Source organism: Carassius auratus, chromosome 26 (assembly GCF_003368295.1).
Source record: "Carassius auratus strain Wakin chromosome 26, ASM336829v1, whole genome shotgun sequence".
NCBI lineage: Eukaryota > Metazoa > Chordata > Actinopteri > Cypriniformes > Cyprinidae > Carassius > Carassius auratus.
Window position 1 is genome coordinate 15,895,521 of NC_039268.1, and position 23,653 is coordinate 15,919,173.

Below are 23,653 nucleotides of genomic sequence, written 5' to 3' on the forward strand. Positions count from 1 at the left end.
TATACTTTTCCGATGTGATATGTGATGAGAAAATGAAGAAAAGTGAGTTTTCATAATTTTTTCATAATCATAATTTTTTCATTGGGACTTTGTTCCCAAAATTTTATCTTAACTTTTTTTCTCTATATTTATGGACATTTTTCTCATCATTTAATGACTTTATTCTCAACTTTTTTTCTCAAAATTTAACGAGCTTTATGTCGAAACATAATGACTTTATTCTTGAAATTGAATGAGTTTGATATCAACATTTTATTTTAAAATTTTTCTAGAAATGAAACAAGTTTAATCTCATATTATAATGACTTTAATCTGGAGATGGTTTCATTTTTTAACTATTGCTTGGCCCTAATCCTCTTCCGTACTTACAAGCACAGAAAGAATCTGCATATAAAAACTGCTTTCAAAAATCATATGCATAAACCTTAAAGAAAATGTCACAGTCACATCTCAGTGACCTATTTTGAGCAACTGCCCCAAGTTCCAGTGCAGAACGCCTGCTATTTAAGATAAGGCTGTGCTATTCAGCAATTCAGAATACGGCCCATTTGTTCACGTTATCAATGAGTCACATACATCCAGGTTTCTAAGAAATGCATGTGCACCTAACGCTACTGAATAAAACGAGAGTGTAAATTTGAAATTAAATAAAAAAATGCTTAGAAGGACATAACCACAGTCAGCAACTCACAGTGATGTAATTTAAGACACAAATGAGAGAATATCCCAGTCCATATTTAAATGTCTCTGAAGATTGTTAAACCATTCCTTCCAACATTCATGTTTTAAATTCTGACTTGAATTTGAAACTTGTACACAGGCAGTTGTGGAGGTTTAGCTGGTATATATTGTCTGTGTGGAAGAGAGAGATGGTCTCTGGTGATGTTCAAGGTTCTCCACCAGATTTAATAAACAAACACAGAGCTCACAGACCGAGGCAGACTGGCTCCCCACGGAGAGTGCAAATACAGCCTTATTTTCCAAGCAGGAAAAGAGACGGCCATCTTAAAAAAGCTGTACGCTGGGGAAACAAAGTAAAAACCAATATCATGCTTTTTTTTATTATTACATCCTTACAGTCTATGCAGCACTGTATTGCCAAACTATAGACTCATAGCAGGACTATAAGGGCCTGGATTCACATCTGGTTTAGGCCTTAGTTGTGAGACCTAAAATTGAAATTAGTCATATTACTCAGTGTATTGGTCTGGATCTGGATCCTCACACATGGTCTCGGATAAGACTGCAGTCTATATACAGTTTGCCTTGTGTAACCACCCATTAAGACAGGAAGAGATGGTCTGATTGACATGTAATGTAATTTACAGATTACTGTACAAAGGTAATGATGACACGCAGAGGAGGAAATGAGCCACTTATTTTATTTCTACGGGAAATTACAGTAAGCTCCACACAGACTCTCAAATGTGCTGATTCAGTAAAGCAGGGAAGAGAAGAAGCAAAAAACAAAACAAAAAAAAAACTGTCAGATATCTAATAATACTATATAATGATTAAGAATGTTTGGTACTCTCTATAGCCTGAGATTTTCAATCTGTGAATAGATTAAAATCAATTAATCTCATTACCTTTTTTATAATGAACATGATTAATTTATCACAACTGAATTTACAGAAATGGTTCTCTAACTACCTGTACATATTTTCATACAAAACTATATTGTGTTAATTTTACAATGTATTATGGTTAATGAAATTATTTCACTTGTAAGATACCTTTGCTTATACTGTACATGATTAAGGGTTTTAAACATCTCATTTGTAATCATTGTTTTCACTGCACTTTTCCAGCTGGTTGGGTGCCAAAATAAACTGTAAATATGTTTAAAAAATTACAGTTATTGGTCTGCACTCTATAATATTTTATTTAAGTTAAAGCAAGGGATAAAAAAGGGGACAAGAAACGTCTGTTTATTATACCCTGGTTTAACTAAAAGAAAATATATCAGGTTGGCATGCTTTCATTTAGAGTTAACTTTGAGATTCCTAATTGTACTTAAATATAATAATAATAGGGCAATGAGCTCAAGTCAAGTCCTACCCTGGTTGATGGTCTTGTCCGTCAACCAGTGTTTGGTTTGGATCAAGGTTTTGAGGGAGCTAATTTTGGTCTGGATCAGGGTCTTGAGAGATCTAGATTTGGTCTGGGTTTGGGTCTTATGGGGTCTGGTGTTGGTCTGGGTTTATGTATGGATGAGAGTTCCCTCAAATCAATTACAAACGAAACTATAAATGTTTAAATATTTCTGTGAATACCTTTAACACTGAATTCGAGTACTGTTTGAATGAAACATCATATTCTGTCAATATATTTCATAACATACATGTAAGATAATTTTTACATTTTATTACAAACTTTAACCCTTACAAACATAAACATAATAGAGTTAACAGTGTCATTCCATTGCTTTCAAAATGTAGGATTTTCAAGGTAATAAGTGTTCATTCAAATCAGCTAATATTCATTAAATATTTCCACAATGTGGCACGTTGGAGAACTGACCTGTCTGTTTTCTTCTTCTCATCCTCTAGGGCTCGGAGTGTGTGCTGTAGACGGTCAGTCAGGATCTCCAGCTCCTGGGTCAACTTGTACTCCTCACGAAACTGCTCCCCCAGTAACACAAGGTCTCGGGTGGCATCATGAAGAGGAATGTCACTCAGGTACAGACCTCTCCTGGTCAGGTCATCCAGATTCATAACACTGACATATGGACAAAACACTTAATCAGCCCCATAAATTTAAGATATCAAAAACTGAAAAAATTATATATATATATATATATATATATATATATATATATATATATATATATATATAAAACCTTAATATATACCAATATAGCAATCTCATTAGAAAATATTTTTAGCACATAATAAGTTATCTAAGCCTTTGTGTGCATCTTTCAATCTAAATCAGCGGGAAGGACACAGCTGTGTTTCCAAGGAAAAGAGTGTCTGAATCAAGTGACCTCTTCATATTATTGTAAGAGGATTCAGCTCATCTCAGACTAGCACTAGCGAGAGATAAGGTATTAACACACAAAGTGATTGAAATGAAAAAATCTATTTCTAGTAGGATTTGGCTTATAAGAGGCCAACAGAATAACTGGAATGTAAACATTCATTAGATACTGGTCTAGCTCATGTTGAACATTGCTGACATTGTGTTTAATTTAGGAGGCAATGAACAAAATGTACTGTACTTGTTTTGTAAGTGACTTTTGTTGGTGTAACATAATATAGTCAGGTTGATTCTGTCAAATTAAATACTGTTTCTACCTATGTGGTTACATTTTACCACATGTAACCACATGAAGCACATTTTATGTTAACTATGTTCACTAAAAATAAATAAATAAATAAAAATAATAATCTACAGTAACTTGAATTTTTTTTTTTTTTTTGCTAATAATAATAGATATGACTAAATCCATGTAACTACATTAGGTTACAAAAATGAAAATAATTTTAAGGGTTAGAGCAAGTAATAATAAGTAATTATGGTAACAATTACATGTTACCACTTGCAGTATGTTGTCCATCTTCTCCTCAAGTTCATGTGAAAAGCAGCAGAACGATTTTAAACTGATGCAATTATTTTAAGATACCAAAATTACCAAATTAGTTTTATTGGGATTATTTCACAGCCTCATTCATCTAACCTTGGTGAGCACAGGAAAAGGATGTTCTCAGTCTCAGGAAGTGAGATCATCTGGCCCTTCAGTCTCAGGCAGCTAATCTCTGTTCCTGTGAGTTCATCTTCACTCTCCGCAGTCTCTACATTCAATAGGCCTTCCTACATAAAACCACAAACAAGCCTTGTATAATTTAGTTTCCATTTACATATTTTTATAGCATTCTGTACATGGTTAGCCTTGTATTTGTATATGTGTGTGTGACATGTTCTGTAGAACTAACAATCACAATTTGTTCCAGAAACTATTAACAACATCTAGTTAATGAGTGTTGGTGGTTATATATCAGACAGTATGTTATGTGTTTTGGGGCAGACAGACCTTACTCCGCAGCACAAAGACAGTGTTGATGTGAGACAGGATGCCATGGAAACTGAAGTCTATGTGTGGCCGCACCAGCGAGAACACTGAGGACAGGTTACAGACGCCAGGCTGCAGCTGGAAGATGACACAAATAACTTGACATTTTTCTCCATCATACTTTTAATATACTTTGTAAATCTCCCACTTTTACATTTCTAAAATAGATTTTTGAGCAGACAAACCTGTGGCAGAACTCTGAAGATGGCATTTCCACACTGTGTGAGCATGAGGTCCTTGTCAAACATCAGGTGGAAGGGGAAAGCCTTGCAGAAGGTATACGGACTGATCCGTGTCTCTTGAGTCCCATTCTCCTCGAAACCATCCAGGTCTTCATAAAACGCCTCCTCCTCTGAGTCCTTCTCCTCAATCAAGAACTTAATGTGATCACATTCCTCACTCTTCGGCTGAATGACCTGGTACACCCCCACAAATATATATTTAGAGTCTCGTGGGTCTTGGGGATTGCATTTCCAAACATTAAATGAGGACACCCACAGCGTGAAAGAAAAAGAAAGAAATGACTGGAAGAAAGGATGGAAGTAAGAGACAGACCAATACAAGGTTATTATTGGTAACTAAAACTAAAGCCATAAAAAAAATAATAATAATAATAATAATAAAATAAAATAAAAAAAATTCAGTATTAGAAATAAAACAAACATTAACTGAAATAAAATAAAACATAAAAATCCATGCAACATTTCTCACTTTCATTTAAGTTGAAGTACTAAAATACTAAATAAACACCAACTCAATATACTAAAACTTAATAAAACTATATACAGTAGGTATGGTTGAGGTTATTTATTATTGTATGCACTTTTATTTCATAAAATTAATTTTAAGCAAAATAAAATAATCTTGGAAGGCAATTACAATCTAAGTGAACGAGGTCAATCTGTAAGCTTTTTATAACTGTGTGTGTTAACATTGTTTAAGTGTGATCAAAAAAGGTTACTGTATATCAAATTTTACAACTTTAAATGATTTAAAACGTTTTAAAATTCAAATAAGTTTTAGCAGACAAACTTGTGTTTATAAACTTATAAGCTAAATATTCAATTATATTTCATTTTAAATCCTCCAAAAAAATAACCCTTTTACTTTCATTATAATACCTGAAAATGAAGGATTAGTTTTATATATACTACAATCTATATATATATATATATATATATATATATATATATATATATATATATATATATATATATATATATATATATATATATATATATATATAAATAAAACATATATATAAAATCAGCATTATGCCACAAATGCTGTTGACTAAGCATAACTTACATTGAACCCAAAATGTTCTTTTAAAGAACACTAATAAAAGTGTCTAACGGTCTCTTGTGATTCCAGACAATATCTTCTGTTAAGAGTCCAGGTTCAGTGATCTCATTCCGTAGTCGTTGTATAGCATGTAGACTAAGCAAAGAGAAAGTTAAAGCTTCAAGTGTGTCTGAGTGTTTAATAAAGGAGAATGTTTAGTTTATTTAAGTATGAGTCAAATACAGGAATAACTTTTGGAATTGTTTACGTAATGCAGACAGTGAAGAGTTCAGTCTCCGTTTTGTCTTCAGCAATATCACTGAAAATGGCTCTAAAAGCCATCTTATTGTAGCCGTCATATCAGCCTGGCCTGAATGCAGAGAAGCTGTTGTTTTTTTTTCTCTCTCAGCTTGAAGTTGAGCCCATTTTACTGACGTCAAGTCACTGTCTCTTTGCCCTGCCGTCACCATGACGACGATGGCTAACATTTTTTTCGACAAGTCAGGTGTTGCATTTCGAGGGTCTGTCGATTGGACTCCCTCATTTCACACTAAGCCCAGATGGAGAGAGAGAGCGAGGGAAAGAGCAGTCTGCCGTCTGGGGGATGATTAGCTCTTATTGGGTGAAGGGGATTTATTTGGAAAATAAGCAAATAAGGCAGAGACTGAAATGCCGTGACAAAGGATAAACTGCGGGGAGTTCACCATAATGTTGTTCATCGATGAGCCTCTCTCAGTGAGAAAGAGAGTAAATCTGCCTTTGGTCTGCCTAATTTAGCACTTACATTACTGTTTGTTTAAATATAGCATTATATTATATATATATATAATTTATTTTATATTTTACAATTATATTTTTACAGTTTAAATGTACGGTTTTCTATCATAAGATATTTAAAAATGAACAGAAATGATTTGAAATAGGATTTTTTGTCTTTTCTGTAAGTTTTGATCAATTGAATGGATCCTTGCTGAACAAAAGTACTTAATTTATTTTAAAAAATCTATCTATCTATCTATCTATCTATCTATCTATCTATCTATCTATCTATCTATCTATCTATTTTTGTGTCATTGTGGATATACATTTTTTGTGCAATGATTCTCTTCTACCATTTGCATCCAGTCTGAATCTGCCAAGCTAAAGACAATTAAAGGAACAAAGCAACATCTATAAGGGAGACAATTAATGCACAGGCACAGCACCTTCATCTCAATCTCAGTTCCATGAATCTGCTGTGCAACTGTCTTGATGATCCCTATGACGATGTCCTGAAGACCTTCTCTCTCAGAGTAATAGTGTAAAATGAGGTTGTTCCCTTTCTCTGCATCCGTGCAGCGGAAGGAGGGCGCGCGCATGCCTGGGTAGATGGTGCCCAGATGGTCATGCAATGCGTCCAGATTCTGAGAGAGAGAACAAGTTGATATTAATGTGCTGATGTAAAGAGCAGATTTTTGCTAAGCTAAACAAAGTCAGTGCAATGAAAAGGGGTGAAAATAGTATCTAGATTTTAGTATCACTAAGCTTTATACTACAAAATATTTAGTGAAACCAGCTTCAGTTTGGGGAAACTTTTCTCTCATTTTTTTATTTTACTATAGATACAGTTGTATGGAATTTTTCACCAAATAAGGCAAAGAAATAACATTATTTAAAAAAAAAAACATGATATATAATGAAAGGACATTAGGGATTTATTAAAAATATAGCCATTGATGTTATCATCAATAATCCGCACTTACACAGAACTATTATTATTTATCACTATTAATATTTAAAACATTTTAAAAATCACCCTCACTAAAAGTACAGTACATGCAGTGTGTGAAATAGAGAACAGTGTTACTTGCGTCACTTTCTCAACATTGCTGCTGCTGATTTTTGGTGATAAAAACAGTAGCCTCTTACTTGTAAGAATTCACGGACATTGGAGCCCAACACTCGAAGGATAGTGTCATAGCCAGATTCCTGACAGAACTCAAAAAACATTTTCCCGAACATTTGCAAGATGCCTCCGGCATCCATTTCTATAGAAGAAACCATATTTAAAGCAACAGGCAATTCAAGAAGAATTTTACATTTAAACTAAGTAATTTTGTTACATTTCATTGTATAAGTTAACCATTATGAAGTTCTGTCACTTCACCCAGTGAACTAATAGAACAATTATAATAGGCCACTTTTGATTTAATAAACAACTTAATAAATAAATAAATGTAGGTTTCAGAAAATTATTTCCTCCATCTTTCCAAAACTACAACAATAACAAAAACAAATAAAACCTTACTTAGAACTTTGCTTGCAGCAGCCACAAGGTCATATGTTTTGGCATCTTCATAGATAATTCTGACCAAAAACTGTCCTTCCACATCAACCTGAGCCTCTCTCCTAAAATAAAAATATTGTATAAAATATTTGAAACATCAAGTTATTACTATAACATCAACATTAAAAGAAAAAAAAATGGTAACGCTTTCTATGAAGCCCGTATTTATAATACACCATAAGTGTATTCTTAAGGCATTATAACGAATGCATAATGCATTATAAAACAAATTATAATATGTTATATCAACTCATGAATAATCATAACAACAATTCTAATACATCATAATACTTACGTATATGTAGTTATAAGTTTAAAAGTATGATTATTTCTGACACATCTACTTCATTTACAGTATAATGGACTGTATCATATCCTGACATTGTTTAAGATCTGCACAGTATCTTATTACAGCTTGTGAGTGGTTAGAGTGGTTGAGTGTTATTTGAGTGTTTCTGTGGAGCTAATGTTCATTAATTGATGTGCGATTAATACTTCAACTGAAAAAAATGCAATGTTTCATATGGTTACATTTTATTTTTATGGTACCCTTAATCAATCGACTTAAGCAACTTTGCAACTACATGCCAACTAACTCTCATTAGAGTATTAGTATACTTAAGAATAGTAGAAAGTTGACGTACTTGCAAAGACACTTATAGTCATTTTATCTGTTGGTTTAACATCACAAAATTATTATTATTATTATTAATACTTATAAGTGGTCTTTGACCACTTTAAGTAAAGTAGCATCAGAAAAATGGCAACAAAATGAGACTTAAAACACATTATAACTATGAGATATATAATCCATTGTAAAAGTGGATGCAACGTGTTCACTGTGTTATAAATCATCATACTCTTAAAAGCTATAATCACAAATAAGTAAATAGTATAATATTTTAATAATAACTGTTCTTATAAATATTCATGAAATGATACAACATATTATACGTTTTATTATAATGATACAACATATTATACGTTTATTAATTATAATGCCTTAAGAATACCCTTATAATGTATTATAAATACATGCTTTATAGAAAGTTTTACAATATATATATATATATATATATATATATATGTGTGTGTGTGTGTGTGTGTGTGTGTGTGTGTCTGTGTGTGTGTGTGTGTTTCATTAGAAATTTTGGGCTCCAAGGTAATTACATGAAATGAATTACATAATTAAATGAAAAGGAATATTTAATAAAAGCATAAAGATTGTTAGAGTCAGGTCAAAATGTGCTTTGCCTGGACATATTACTAAACTGAGCTAAAAAAAAAACAAAAAAAAAACCTTTGACTAAGAATGATGACAAAAGAAAAGTCCAGCCAAAAAGTCACAATAGTATCAACAAAGGTAAACAAAACCTAAAAATAGAAATAGAAACATAGTTAATCATGTCTTGGACAGTGCAATGTGAGATGCTAACCTTGTGATAATACTGAACCTTGCAGAAAAAAAATGCTGCAATAACTGATTCCAACTGTTTTAATGTTGCCAGAAAATCAAGTGAGACTCAAAGCTCACAACTTAAGCCTAAACAGGCCCTAAAACATGTGTTTACATTAAGCACAGCTGTGACTTGAAAAGACTGCTCTTAAAAGTCATGTTAAAGAGATGGAGGAAGTTAAATAAAGCTGAACTGTTTGTGCAAGAGGAAAAATTGTTATGCATGTGACTTAACCCCATGACATGTTATACGTGATTTCTTATGTTACGAATTAAAGAAAAAGAGCATATGGTGGTAAAGACTTGCCAATTACAATATACTGAGCTCTAGATATCATTAATTGTATTTTTAAGACATTATGAAAAAGTGTTAAGAATAAAATAGCATTTGCTGAAATTTGATTTAGATTTCAAACCATAGTTTAGTAAGTGTCATAGCTACACACACGCCTCTCCTTAAGTCATTTGAATTTATATCTGAGAACATCTATTATATGTACAGACCCATATTTTCAAATATAAATACATTGCACATAAATGCAAAAAATTATAATAAATTATAAAAAAAAAAAAAATGACAATATAAGATTGTCCATGATGTAATAGAGAAGTCCACATGAACTCACTTGATGTCCTCCCACACATCTGGACCATAATTTCTCAGCACCAGAAGTTCTAGTGCATGGTTCACAAAACCGTACTGCCAAAAAAGAGTGAAATATAAAGTTGTGAAATTTATGCATGATATAATTATATGTTTATACACTACATGCACTGTAATGCATTATTTGCCACATTGTTTACATATTCAAATGTGCCATTTATACAAACATGTTGTACGTTAGTGCTTTTGTTGTGCGTAAGGACGTGATCTGTAACGAACATTGGTGTATCTTGTCACACAGTGAGGCAATACATACCTCACTGTGTTTATATGTATAGGCTACATATATACATATATAACGTTACTACTATAATACAAAAATACATATTTGAGTAAAGCCGTATTTCCATCGTTTTTATATCACCGATGATACCGTAAGCTGCAGAGCAAATATTAACGTGAATAAGGATTACAGAATAAAAACAGAAATGTAAAATCGCATTCATATTATTGCTACATACCATGTTTGGATTAATTCGCCAGTCCTCTGTTTGTGATAGCTTATCACTAAACACCAGCACTGAAAAACCGTACAGCTGTTATGAGTGAAACCACCATTCCTGAAACGAGCTCATTGTTATTGACAGAGGATGCAGCCAACGAGAACGCTGGGATGCAAAAGTACTACACACAGCTGGTTCTCGCTATTTGCGTTTTACTGGATCCCGGATTCAGGAATTGTACTACGTTGAAGGATTGGCTCATGAATATTCATTACGCAACATGACGTTTGTCCAGAATTCCTACCTGATTGGCCGCGAAGAGACGCTAGTAGGTGGGCGCTAATTAACTGGCGAATTAACGATTCCTACTTGGTTGAGGCCTGTGTCATGAATATTAATTAGGTTACGTCTTGTAAGCTCCGGGAAGGTTACCAAGCAACGCCAACATGACCTTATTAATATTCATCGACCAAGCAAGGGGAATGCTGTCAGATGTTATCGTTGGATGGTTTAAATATATCATAATATTGTAATCAGTCTAATTAATTTAAAAATTATCAAATTAAGAAAATGAATTCGTATTTTCATACCCTATCGATTTTTACTTCATGAAGAGGTTTAAATTTTTAAAAAGCTTTCACTATATTCTTAGTCAATTTGATATCAAGATATTAGCCTATTATTTCTTTGATTTATTTTTTCAGATTTATCTCTAATTTGTTATGCTTTTTATATTAAATAATATGTAGTGATAAATAGCACAGCTGAATGAAATTCACTATGGGGTGGTATTTTAGGCACAAACATGTTTATCATAACTTTTTTGTATTGCTTTCTGATACATTACCAACCAACCAAACACACACACACACACACACACACACACACACACACACACACACACACACGGCCACTGTTCTGTTTAATAACAAGTTAAAACACTGTTTGGACACTGTTAGTGTTTTATGAAGAACAGTGTTATGTGAAATCTGAACAAAATGTAGAATAATGCAAGTGTTATCTTTTTGTGGTCACCCTTTCACTCTTTTCATGAAATACTAGGTCACATTGAAACATAGACATTAAACAATCCAAACCTTGAGTAAAGCATGTTTATTATAGATTTATTACAATACAAAAAATTCACAATGTTTACTTTAAGGATGACTGTGGTCGGGCTCTACTAATGTGAACCTTTACTGTGTGCTTTTCTTCCCCTTTACTGTGTGGTGCACTACAATGAAATGTGCTCTATTCAGACTATTGAATTGATACTAATTGCCTCATACAGAATAAATGATTCACATAGGTTCTGTAGAGAAATAGTAATTATAAATACTAATGTGGATAGCATTCTTTGCTTTTTAGATTTTTGTTATATGGTCGGGAATTAAAAATATACTAAATACTCTACATATATATTTATATAAAAAAGAAGATGTTCTGCCAAACAAAAATCTGAGGCTTTAATCCAACACTACTGTGAACAAAAACTGTGCACAGTGAAACCCTTCTAATGAATGTTATTTGATAGCTTTTTGCCAACATTCAACATTTGGATGATAAACTACCTCTGGCTCAACTATAAATATACACAGAGTGACAGTTAATATTAACCCAATGTTTCCAGGATTTGTGTCTTAAAGATTTTATGTTTTTTTATCCACTGGGTTGAGTTTCGTCTGAAGCAGCACTAGTCATTTGATCGCGAGCCTGGAGGAAGTAACAAACTCCAGGGATGTCGGCAGGGAAGTTGGGTGGAAGATCCTCTCTTGTCCGGGGGATGAGAGTGAACTCTGGACAATCTTTTAACAATCTGAAATGAGAGGGAAATAACAAATTATCCTAAAACCCAAATGCAGGTACAGAGTAAAACTGTTAGTGCTAAATCACCTCTGACAGAATGGAATATACTTAAAATACTTGTACTTGTTTTGGCTCATCCAGATATGATTTAATAAGGAAGATCTTCAAGTGTTATTCTTTCTTAAACATATAAAACATGGTGAAATGTTCCTGTTCTTTGTTCATTTAAAATTAATGTAGTTGTTTTCCTCACACCTTATTGTACAACATCTGATATATTGTTGCTCTCGATAACGTGTAAAATAAATTTACCCTCATTTAAAATTTTAAAACTGTAAAATAATAAAATAAACATTTAGTCAATCACACTTACTATTAAGCTCTAAATACAAAATAAACAAACTAGTTGTCTCTGCTTATACCTGTATGTGGTGGGACTGACGTTAATCTTTCTTGGCAGGCTACAGGACTCAAACTTGTTGGCTAATGTGACGTTATTGCCAAAAAGGCAGTAACGGGGCATTTTAACACCGACTACACCAGCCAAAACCGAGCCAGAGTGGATCCCGATACGCATCTGAGAATAAAACAAAGCAAAGACTCCCTTTAAAAACATTTTCTTCACATATTTCTTCTCCAATATTCTTTTTATATTTTTTTTATTGCAAGCCATATGTAATATTAACATTTCTGAGCAAATTTTAGTCTCCTGATGTGTAATGTTTGTCAAAATATATTTAGCATTTAAACAACGAAATTCAGAAGCTCAAACTGAATCTTTAAACAAACATAAATACCTTTCTCCAAAATGAATGTTTGTTATATAAAAGTATCACAGTTTTGATCTAAAGCAGCAGTATTCATGATCTAATTCTAAATCTGATAACTAATTCCACTTCACTATTGCACTGTTAAGAAAAAAGTCTAAAATAGGAGACATTAGATGTGATCTTTCAAAAATTATTCACCCTTTGTAGTGGGAGTTTGTTTGCATGAAATATATAAGGATATAAATATATATAACATATATAACATATAAAACTTCTCAGTGAAGCGTTTGTTTTAAATAGAAAATTTCTTATTTTACTAACAAACAACACTGTTGAAACATTATTTTGTTTCAAATCAGCAGTCTAGCAAAGGTTTGCATGACTAATGAGGAAAGATTTTATATTCATGCTATAACTACACAAAATGTAGAAAAACCTGATGTAACACTAACCTTGATAACCTCCCCCATGGGAGTCGTGACCTCATCAGACAATTCCATCATCTTTAGAGCCATGAGAGCAATCTGGACAGCATGGGTCGGACTCTCTTTGTGTAAGCCTCCAGCTACACAGTACGCGTCTCCAATGGTTTCCACCTTGAATGCACAAATGAGGACATATAAAAGGTTACGAGAGCAGAGTGCTAAATATTTTATAACACACCTCTGGGTATGATCGAGGTGCATGCAGTAATTTTCTGATTTGCCTCTCATGTGACATCCATGTGTTAACTAAAACCAGTTAATAAAAGAGATCTGCATTTGCGCAACAATTTTAATTAATATTTAATTTAAAGTGAAAAAGTGATGTGGTGTGATGTGTCGCTATGGTGTCCCATACTTGGAATTTGTGCTCTACATTTGACCCATCCAAGTGCACAGACAAACACACCCTTAGCAGTTTTAATTAAATAATTAAGAATATTCAATACTTATTTTATATTATACTATACTTTATTTGATTATATTTTATGCATAATACTAAAAGCTCACCAGTGCATTCCCATCTATGCACCAGTTTACAGTACGTTAATTGACTATTTATATAATTCCACAAAAATCTGCTATTTTGAAGCCAGCTATAACAAACTAACTTTACGTTAACAAAATAGTACATCTTGACAGCTTGAGAGACATTAATTCCCTGTTATTGCACATCCAGTTTGGAGTTGTTTGAGACACACATCATGAACCAGCTGAGATATGTTGGGAGAAGACAAGGGTGGAATCTATTTTAGGATATAGCTGTCTGTAAGAATGTAAGCAAAGCCAGACACTAAGCTAAACTTTACCTCCACCGTCTTTTACATGAAATTCTTCTCTGCTGCATGTGTATGGGAAATTCGGCTTCAGATTACATTAGCGAACCTCTCAGCGGTTTATGAGCCAGCATGTCAAAAATGATTAAATTAATTATTGTTTGGTTTAAAGATTTCTTGTGAATGATCGTTTAAAAATCCCAAGGGCCTTAAGATTAAGGAGAATATTTTTGCAATCTGTGAAAAAATACAGCCCCATTTTATTTACCATTTATAGATTTTTTTTTTATCTAGTTTAAAGCTGAAATACCTAAAAAGGAATACTGTGTACTGTACCAAAAACAACACTATTAATTGAAGAGGAATTTAACACTTATCATCAGTGAGTGGCAGTGAAATGTTCTACATAGATCTATTTGTTTGGAGCTAACAGTTATACAGCAATTTTACCCACCTTATACACATCCAGCTCACCGCAGTGGTGATCAAACCTTGTGTAGAGCTCACTGAGCATGTTCACCACCTGCATGGGTGTACATCGTGAGCATGTCGCAGTGAAGCCCACGATATCTGAGAACAGCATGGTGACATGATCAAATTTTTTTGCCTGCACAGGAAGTCCCTGCCACAAACGCTGAGCAACATTCCCTGGGAATATTGTGAAGAGCAGCTCTACTGTTCGCCTCTTCTCTTCTTCAAGGGCTTGATGTGCCTGTTCCAGGGCAGCTTTGGCTTTACCCAGACGTTTTTTTAGTCCATCTTGGGCCTTGGTCTGCTCCCCAACCAGAACAACATCTCGTAACGCATTGTGGATGGGGATGTCAGAGAGGTAGAGGCCCCGGCCTGTCAACTCCTCCAGCTTATCTACACACGGAGAGCCGAGGAAGAGGAGAGCACTCATTTCTGACATGAAGATCATCTGCCCCTTCAGGTCCATATGCTACAATGAGAGGGTTGGAAGAATGGGAATTAATTCAGTTTAGTTTTGGACTAGTTTGTTATAAATTAGACAAATGTAGAAAACTTTATATATATATATATATATATATATATATATATATATATATATATATATATATATATATATATATTATAATATAGGTTACGTTAATATAGTTTTTGGAATATAATATAATATTATATAATATTATATTAACACTCTCATGGCAGTTTCTAAAAATGTTCTATTTTGCTAAATTCATGGGAATTTCTTAATTTCTTAAATCTTTTTCACATGTTTTCATACTATCTGCTTTTGCCACATTGAAGGTTTGTTTTAGGCATGGGGTTACATTTTCATACAAATTTGCAACCAATTTCCCAAAATGTGAAATAGTTTTCTCATGAGATCACTCTGAATATGACCATATCATTCATCTTGCTCAAAGGTATTCAATATGCACTTAGCTTGCACGCTGATGTTGAAGTATGCTACAGAATATATCAAATCGTCCTAACCCTACCACCTTGCTTGAGTTCATAGTTTTCTTTATAAATATAATTGGAAATATGGAAATATTTTCTTTGCTGACTGATATCCATGTGCTCTCCAAAGTAATATATTTAAAATACATTTATTTTTATTCTAAGTATAGTTCAAATCTATTTACTGACATTTTACTTCACTTTATTTGGAGTACTACTACACGATCCACATTTCTTAACATTAAACCTAAAATGTCTTTTAATGTCACTATTGATGAGGATTGTATGATCTTTGAATAATAACGGTCTTTAAATGTGACCCTGGACCACAAAACCAGTCTTAAGTCGCTAAGGGATATATTTGTAGCAATAGCCAAAAATACACTGTATGGGGCAAAATTATAGATTTTTCTTTTATGCCAAAAATCATTAGGATATTAAGTAAAGATCATGTTCCATGAATATATTTTGTAAATTTCCTTCTCTAAATATATAAAAACTTCATTTTTGATAAGTAATATGCATTCCTAAGAACTTTATTTGGACAACTTTAAAGGCAATTTTCTCAATATTTAGATTTATTTTGCACCGACAGATTCCAGATTTCCAAATAATTCTATCTCAGCCAAATATTGTCTTATCCAAACAAACCATACATCAGTGAATATCTTTTTTTATTGAGCATTCAGATGATGTACATCTCAGTTTGGAAAAACTGACACTTAAGACTGCATGGTTTTGTGGTCCAAGGTCACAAATGCAAGACATTTAAAGTATACCTAAAGTATACTCTCAATAGTTCCACTCTAGCACAATCAAATATATATACTTAAGAATATCTTTAGTTGGACCTCAGCAATACTTCCTCACAATTAAAGTGAATTAAGCCCAGAATTAGTTGTTTCAATTTAGCAGACTTGAAGTATACCTGTTTAGTACAGTATACCAACAGTATAATTGCACGGTATTACAGTAAATACATAATATGTAAATGTATTTGTAGTATACTAAGCATGAAATAAATGTGTTTCAAATAAACTTTAGTATATTTATTTTTCACTAGGATTATATCAGCCAAATCTTTAAATTGGCAATAGAAAAACTTGTTAAAAGGACACTTTAACACTAATAAAGGAATGAACATAAGACTCTACATGAACCATATGTATGCACAAACTCATAATAATGCATCTGTACTAATAATATATACTGTGTGTACTGTATGTTTCCTAAATGAATCTAGATACTGTATGAGATTGCTTTGCTATTCCTTTTGTGTGAGCGTAAGGTTAGATCTCATTAGTAGAGGCTTTGAGGGGCCTTCCACGTCTTGACATTTGCCGCCATGTTAATTTCATCACCTGCGTGGTACATGGCTTTATTGCATTGCTCTTATTATACTGATCATCTTCAACCCAAGAAACTAAGACTTGCCATTAAAAATTCCCCTCGACCACCTCATAAAAACTCATCTCACATCTGCACGAAGATAAACCTATGAGTAAAAATCCTACTAATTACTTTGCACTGATTAGTTGAATCACGTTGCGCTTTTTAATTGTCTAATCAACATGAAACCCAAAGCAATCTTTGATTCCTCTTTCTCTTTGATGTCGGTGTTAAAATGACACATAGACCTTCAGAAGTTCACATTTCAAATACACACCAGCATACGAACACATTCACAGCTGCAAAATTAAGTGCCTCCCCCCCTCACTCTATTTGACTTGTCTTAGCTAAGCAATAAGCTTGATGTTTTAAAATTTCCCAAGTAAGCAGTTTCACGTGTAACAGGTGGCCTGTTGTCAGCATCAGCATTTCAATACATAGGACACAAGGGAAACCTTATTGCAGAGGGAGAAACAAAATGGTAAAACAAAAAATACCTTTCCAGGTCTGTCAGCAGAGCTCGCTCCATGCTGTTTCACCCGTAGTACAAACTGGGTGTTTAGCATGGTTAAAATATCCTGGAAGCTGGCTCGTATCTCAGGTGAAACAATAGCAAAGTGCTCGTTGAAAAAAGTTCTCCTTTGCCCATCTCTGCATCGTCCGAGCCTCCTCCTCAAACCGTCTCCAATCTGCATCAGGCTCATTTCCTGATCTAAGAGAATGTGGAAGGGAAAAGTAGAGTAGAGCAGTGAGAGGGGAATGTCTCCAGATGAGTGCGTCCTCATGGGGCTTGGTGTGAGGCTTCTGCCGTCTCTCACTACTACTGAGTACAGCAGATGAGGCTGATGACTGGCCTGTAGAGCACTACTGTCTTTACCCCCAACATCCATTCTGACTTCCACCCGTGTGCAGTAGAGCAAACACGCTGCTGCCTGGATGACACCCGAGAAGAAGAGCTCAGTGGTGGGGAGGGGATTGAAGAAATAGACGGTTAGGAGTCCTGGGTCTTTGTCCAGGCAGAGGATAGAGGCTTGGTGGATGTAACGCTGAACTTCTGGGGTGGGTGGTGTGCTCTGCTTTAAGAGAACATTGAAGCTGTTTAGAAAATCATGGAGAGCTCCCCCCACCACATGAAGAATATGACCGTCCTCCTCATAACAGTTCCGAAACACCTCCAGACCCAGAGAAATCTTTAGCGTATCCATGGGGATATCTGGAATTTAATCAGTACAATTCATTAAAAAATATTTTTTTTACGAATATTAAGATTATATAAATACATGTTTTTTTTTAATGCCTCTTCATACCTGTTTTAAGGGCGAAGTTTTTCATGACATCTGATAATTGTTCAGCATTGTCCATTGTCTGAGACAAATGAGAACTGCAGGCTACAGGGCTTTGAACACATATATTAAACCATAGTCAATAAATTAATACCTAGAATGGAATAACGAGAACAACATTCGAACACTTTTGAATTTGAGTTGAACTAGGAAACAAATACAGAGGCTGCATTTCAGCATATACAATATTAAAATAATCTCATATAAGCTATGTAATAATTCACACTGGCATTAGGCTATATAATTTAATCATTTGTATGTAATGTAATGCATAAAACAATGAGGCATAATACTGATGCAGTATAATCTATATTATAATATACCCCATTAAGTCATGAGAATGAACACAATAACACAATAATTCTGTATGGAAATTGTAAATGACCGACAAAATTTTAAATGTGATTAAAGGACAATATACATTCTCACAGATGTAAGATGACATAATGAAAAATAACAGCTTACCAACTCATGTCTAGCTGCTGTTTCATAACTCTGATCAATGCATTTCGTAATTTTTCGAACTAAAAGAAAAAGAAAATATATTAAACATAGAAGAACATGTGTTTATATATATATATATATATATATATATATATATATATATATATATATATATAAATATATATATATATATATATATATATATATATATATATATATATATATATATATATATATATATATATATATATTAATTACAATTCCATTTGCGCGCGTTGTGTACTCTGGACACAACGCAGATATAAAACATTTTTTTTTTTTCCAATGCAATGAACAAGAATTTGCTGCAAAATATAATCAGGTGAATTAGACACATCGAACATATTAATTTACCTCCGGGCACACCAGCTTTCGGATGCTCTCACCCAGTGAATGCAGATTAACTTTGCCCCGGCTTATTTTGCGTCTGGGCAGAATGTTTGTGTTTGTGCCCTGCACCTCTCTGGATACTGGCAAAGCATTCACCGCACTGTTTTCCTCAAAGTCCGCGGGTTCCTCATTTCCAACGACCATAGAAAACGGGCATTCACCCGCGATCTTGAGATCCTTCAGTTTAGCGCAAAACATTCTTTGCGTAATAGTCCTCTCCAAACGTCCAGCAGAAATATCTACATGCTGAATATCCGACTGAGACAATTCCTACCCATCCGAATCCAGGATAGAAGCATTTCCACTAGATGATGGAAAATATAATTTCCCCGCACACACACGTCTTACCCAGGACTAAGCTATTTCAAACTTACCAGCAGCTTTTCCGCCTGTATACAATATTCATAGTAAATTACAGGGGCAAATGATAAACCAAGGATCATTAAGTATGGCCAATCACAGGACCCAGTGCAACCTCCGGCTAGCCAATGGATGCACCGGCAGACAGAGCTCCTTAAAGATGCATTATGTTCGTCTGGAGGTGCGTGATGTTCTCCTGGAGATGCTGTGTACCCTGTTCATCATCCAGTGAACTTGCTTTTGATTTTAGAGGATTTCCGTTTTGCACCGAATGCTTGCTCGATCCTCAGCTTATTATGTATACTTTCGGTGACGTCTAGCAAATATTTAAATGTCGTATAGGGTATAGCTAATCTAACCCTAACGTGGATACTTATGCAACACCACGTTTTCTTTTATTCGGATTCTGAATGATCCGATGCGCAAATGGAGACGCTCTCAACATCTCGCTTGAATCTGTCACGTATCATATTCGGACACATGCTGAGCTTTGAGCCACACAAATGTAAAAATGAATAAATTGCAATGCAACTCATTAAAGGCGCGAAGAGATGTTATATAAGGGTCTCAAGGCTTTGCATTCTTTAATGGGTGTATTTGCCATGAACAGACAGCCAGCCAGGACTTGTCAGTCTAATGAGGAGCATCGAGTTCACGAGATCACACTAGGAATCCAGTTGAATGAGGCTAATTTGGATTTTAATTATGATTTTATTATAATTATATATATAAAAAAATAAACCTCACAATAAATTCCAAACTATTATACAGGCATTCATTCTTGCTGGGTGACAATGACTTGTTTTTGATGTAGCAGTGTTTTGCAGCCACTACGACACTTGCAAGAGCTGGAGAGATTCTTGTGCAAAACAGATCAATAACGTACACAGATCGAAGAAAACTTGAAATCACTCACTATTCAATTATTTTGTTCAGCACTGGTCTTCGTCAGTGACATGTCTCTGAAATAATTTATAATAAAAGGGACTCAGAGATCACCCTAACTTCATGATCACCTTGCATTTTTGGCATGTTAGAATGTCTTAAATAATTGTATTTAATTTGAATTTTGTTGTTTGTGCACAGGAAATTAAAAAAAAAAAAGTTATCTCTGTAACATCTCATTGCTTCTAGACATCTGTGTAATTAAATGGGGAGATGTTAACCTACTTGTGCTAGATTTATTTTTTAATTTCTCCTGTGACAAAATAACTGAATCTTGTATGTGATAATAATAATAACAATAACAATAATAATAATAATAATAATAATAATAATAATAATAATAATAATAATAATAATAATAATGTATTTGCACCTGGGATCTGGGATCTGCAGGATTTTGAATGATGGGATTTAACATTTCTATGGAAATCTGCAGAGCTTTCAATAAAGTTACGTGGCCGCATAATCCTTGGACAGATGCGTAAACAACAAGCTACAATTTTTTTTTCTCTCAAATTACTGAGGTTTTCTTAGTCCACTTTGCTCTTAATATTTAGGAATCAATGAAAAATGACTGTATAGTGATATTATGTATCTTGCAATATTGCACTCTTTTCACATTCAAATCAAATTAGGAGGACATCTTTAAATTAAGGAGGACAACTCCTTAAACATGCACAACTTCCCTGACATTACCTCAGTTTAATAAACACTTTAATTTGAAAATAAGAATAGGAAAAGACAGCATGTATTGGAGGCTGCAGATGCTGAATCCATCATCAGTTCATGGAACTCAAATTTCTCCATAAGAGCTCATGGATTAACAAACAAGAGGAATCACATGGGCAGCTATACTGCAGAGTGAAGTGATCATTCCTCTGATTTACATTAATGGCTGCCTGATTGTCACAGATGTGTCAACACATTATGTGGTTGTTGTTTTAGAGCTATGCATATGCTTTCAGTTTTTTTTTATGTGGTTGTTTATGTTTTCTATGTACATACTGTATGTATATATGACATTTGCCTTGATCATATCTATGTGATCATAATATAAACACTGGCTGCTCGTCAGAATTAAAAAAGGAAAAGAGTTTGGCTTAAAGCTGCCAACATGAAACCCAAGCACAGAGAAATAGGAAGTGTGATATTTGTTTCCTTCTTAGTTTGTTAGTTTCATCCTCATTTGTATTCGATAGCACTTCTTGGTTGCATGATGCCAAGCTTTGACTCTATTTGTGCCCACATGCTTGAAAAAAAGCCATAAAGCACCAGGTATAATCATCTCAGTCTTCTAATCTCTCTCTTTCTCTCTCTGACCATGCATAAACCTGACAAATATTCAGTCTCATTGCTTTTAAAACCATTAAAGTTTGGAACAAAACAGTGATTTTTTTTTATCCTGGCAATTCAAACCTCTGTTCACAGATTTGACCCAGTTTCGCACCAGATCTGGTTTGATTTGACTTATCTTTGCCTCATGATAGCAGTAATATGATTATGTGTCACAGTAGGAGTTTTATTGTCAAACAAATGTATTATACACCTTTCTTTTCAATAAATGTTAATGTAGCTGCAGCTGAAACGATGGATTGTATGTAATTACAATGGGCTCTGACACATGAATACACTGTACAAATATTTTAGCACAGAATGTCACTAAATAAAGTATCCGATCTTCATGTCTGTTACAAGCAATACTCATTTAATCATGCCATCAATTTGTTAGCGTATGTCATGTTTGGTAGAAGTTGTTTGTATTCCCAGTGGTGCCAGGCATGAATAATTTCAATTCCATGGGTACTGTGAGACATATACAGAACAGAACTGGAATCATTGCTAGATCTGTGCCTGATGTAATAGAGCGATATAATTGATTTTATGTTTGCAATGCATCAAGTTCAGAATCTTGTGTAAGGCAGTGTGAATTATTCCTCGGAGGTGGCAAAGGGAGCAAACCTCCCTGTAACTGGTGAAACAAACAACACTACAGCTGAGATGGTCAGCAGAACAATAATAGCGGGTATGTGTCTTTATGTTATTTGTCCATTCAAAAGATAAGCATACAAAATGGAAACATAGTGGGGGCATATATTTATATGTATATAATGTAACATAACATAATGTATAAAGTATACAGTATAATATGGTTGTATGTACAGAACCATGGTTCAAAAGTTTGTGGTTGTCTCTTACGCTTACCTGCATTTATTTGATTGAAAAGAAAACGGTAATGTTTCAATTTAAAATAACATGTCATTCAATAATAAGATGTTTTGTCACCTGTGATGCAAAAGCTGAATTTTCCATTTGAATCAGCAATTATTCCAGTTTTCAGTGTTACATGATCCTCCAGAAATCATTCTACAGGCTAAGATTTAGTTCATAGTTGATGTCTGATTCTCCTTTTAATGACTGGTCATACATTTCCAATAGGAGACAGATCTGCTGGCCAGTCAGCCGTATCCACATGTGTCTATGGGACACAGTTGTGGCACATGCAGAATGAGAGGAATTATCCTAATCAAATGAACATGGGCTTCCCGATAAAGACATAATCTTGATGGCAGTATACAAATCCCAATATACAGTATGTGCCTCCATGTCAATGGTACCTTCACACATAGTCACCAATGCCGTTTTCACTGATGCACCCATATACCTTGACAAACGTTTTCTTTTGCTTCTGTAACTCATTCTGTAACTGATCTTTGGGACTGATAATTTGATTTCCATTTTCCCCAAAAATGAGCAGAAATGTGGACTCATCTTACCACAGAACACATATTCATTATCTTTTGGACAATCTAAGATGAGCTCAGGCCCAGAGATCTTGCTGGCGTCTCTCCCTAGAATTGATGTATAGATTTCCATAGTAGGAAATCCATACACCACAGTTTTCCATAGTACTCTGATGCCCATGGGGCTATATTTCACAGCAGGACGGTTTCTAATGCATCTGAGGCCTCAATGGTCACACATTCGAGTTGTCTTGCCTGGCCCTATGTATATACTAAGTTTCACAATATATGAATGTATATGCTGAAATATCTAAATTATTAGCAATTTTGCATTGAGATTTTTTTTCTTTTTTTTCTGACAATTCTCTCATGAATTTTATTATTTCTTTTTTTTAGAGTCCTTACCAGGTCAGGAAAATATGATCATATCACCCCAATTTTACAGTCTCTGCACTGGCTACCTATTAAGTTCCATATCAGTTACAAATTATCATT

General features: G+C 34.0%; 2 protein-coding genes across 2 annotated transcripts in view; both read right to left on the bottom strand.

The window, feature by feature from the left end:
* Positions 1 to 10,500, bottom strand: part of gucy1b1 (guanylate cyclase 1 soluble subunit beta 1) — a 50,201-nt gene extending 39,701 nt beyond the window's left edge. The window contains exons 1-9 of the mRNA XM_026204450.1: positions 10,267 to 10,500; positions 9,768 to 9,841; positions 7,647 to 7,747; positions 7,268 to 7,386; positions 6,565 to 6,762; positions 4,261 to 4,491; positions 4,037 to 4,153; positions 3,683 to 3,816; positions 2,524 to 2,721 (exon numbers count right to left, since the gene is read on the bottom strand). Coding sequence (XP_026060235.1) covers positions 2,524 to 2,721; positions 3,683 to 3,816; positions 4,037 to 4,153; positions 4,261 to 4,491; positions 6,565 to 6,762; positions 7,268 to 7,386; positions 7,647 to 7,747; positions 9,768 to 9,841; positions 10,267 to 10,269 — 1,175 coding nt within the window. The 5' untranslated portion in view covers positions 10,270 to 10,500. The remainder of the gene's footprint in view (positions 1 to 2,523; positions 2,722 to 3,682; positions 3,817 to 4,036; positions 4,154 to 4,260; positions 4,492 to 6,564; positions 6,763 to 7,267; positions 7,387 to 7,646; positions 7,748 to 9,767; positions 9,842 to 10,266) is intronic.
* An 846-nt stretch (positions 10,501 to 11,346) lies between these two features.
* On the bottom strand, positions 11,347 to 19,690 carry gucy1a1 (guanylate cyclase 1 soluble subunit alpha 1). The gene is made up of 8 exons (XM_026204451.1): positions 19,077 to 19,690; positions 18,705 to 18,763; positions 18,204 to 18,292; positions 17,394 to 18,109; positions 14,537 to 15,022; positions 13,277 to 13,420; positions 12,477 to 12,631; positions 11,347 to 12,064 (listed from the first exon to the last, which is right to left on the bottom strand). The coding sequence occupies exons 1-8, from the start codon at positions 19,308 to 19,310 to the stop codon at positions 11,908 to 11,910; spliced, it is 2,040 nt and encodes a 679-aa protein (XP_026060236.1). The 5' UTR covers positions 19,311 to 19,690; the 3' UTR covers positions 11,347 to 11,907.
* Positions 19,691 to 23,653: the final 3,963 nt, after the last annotated feature.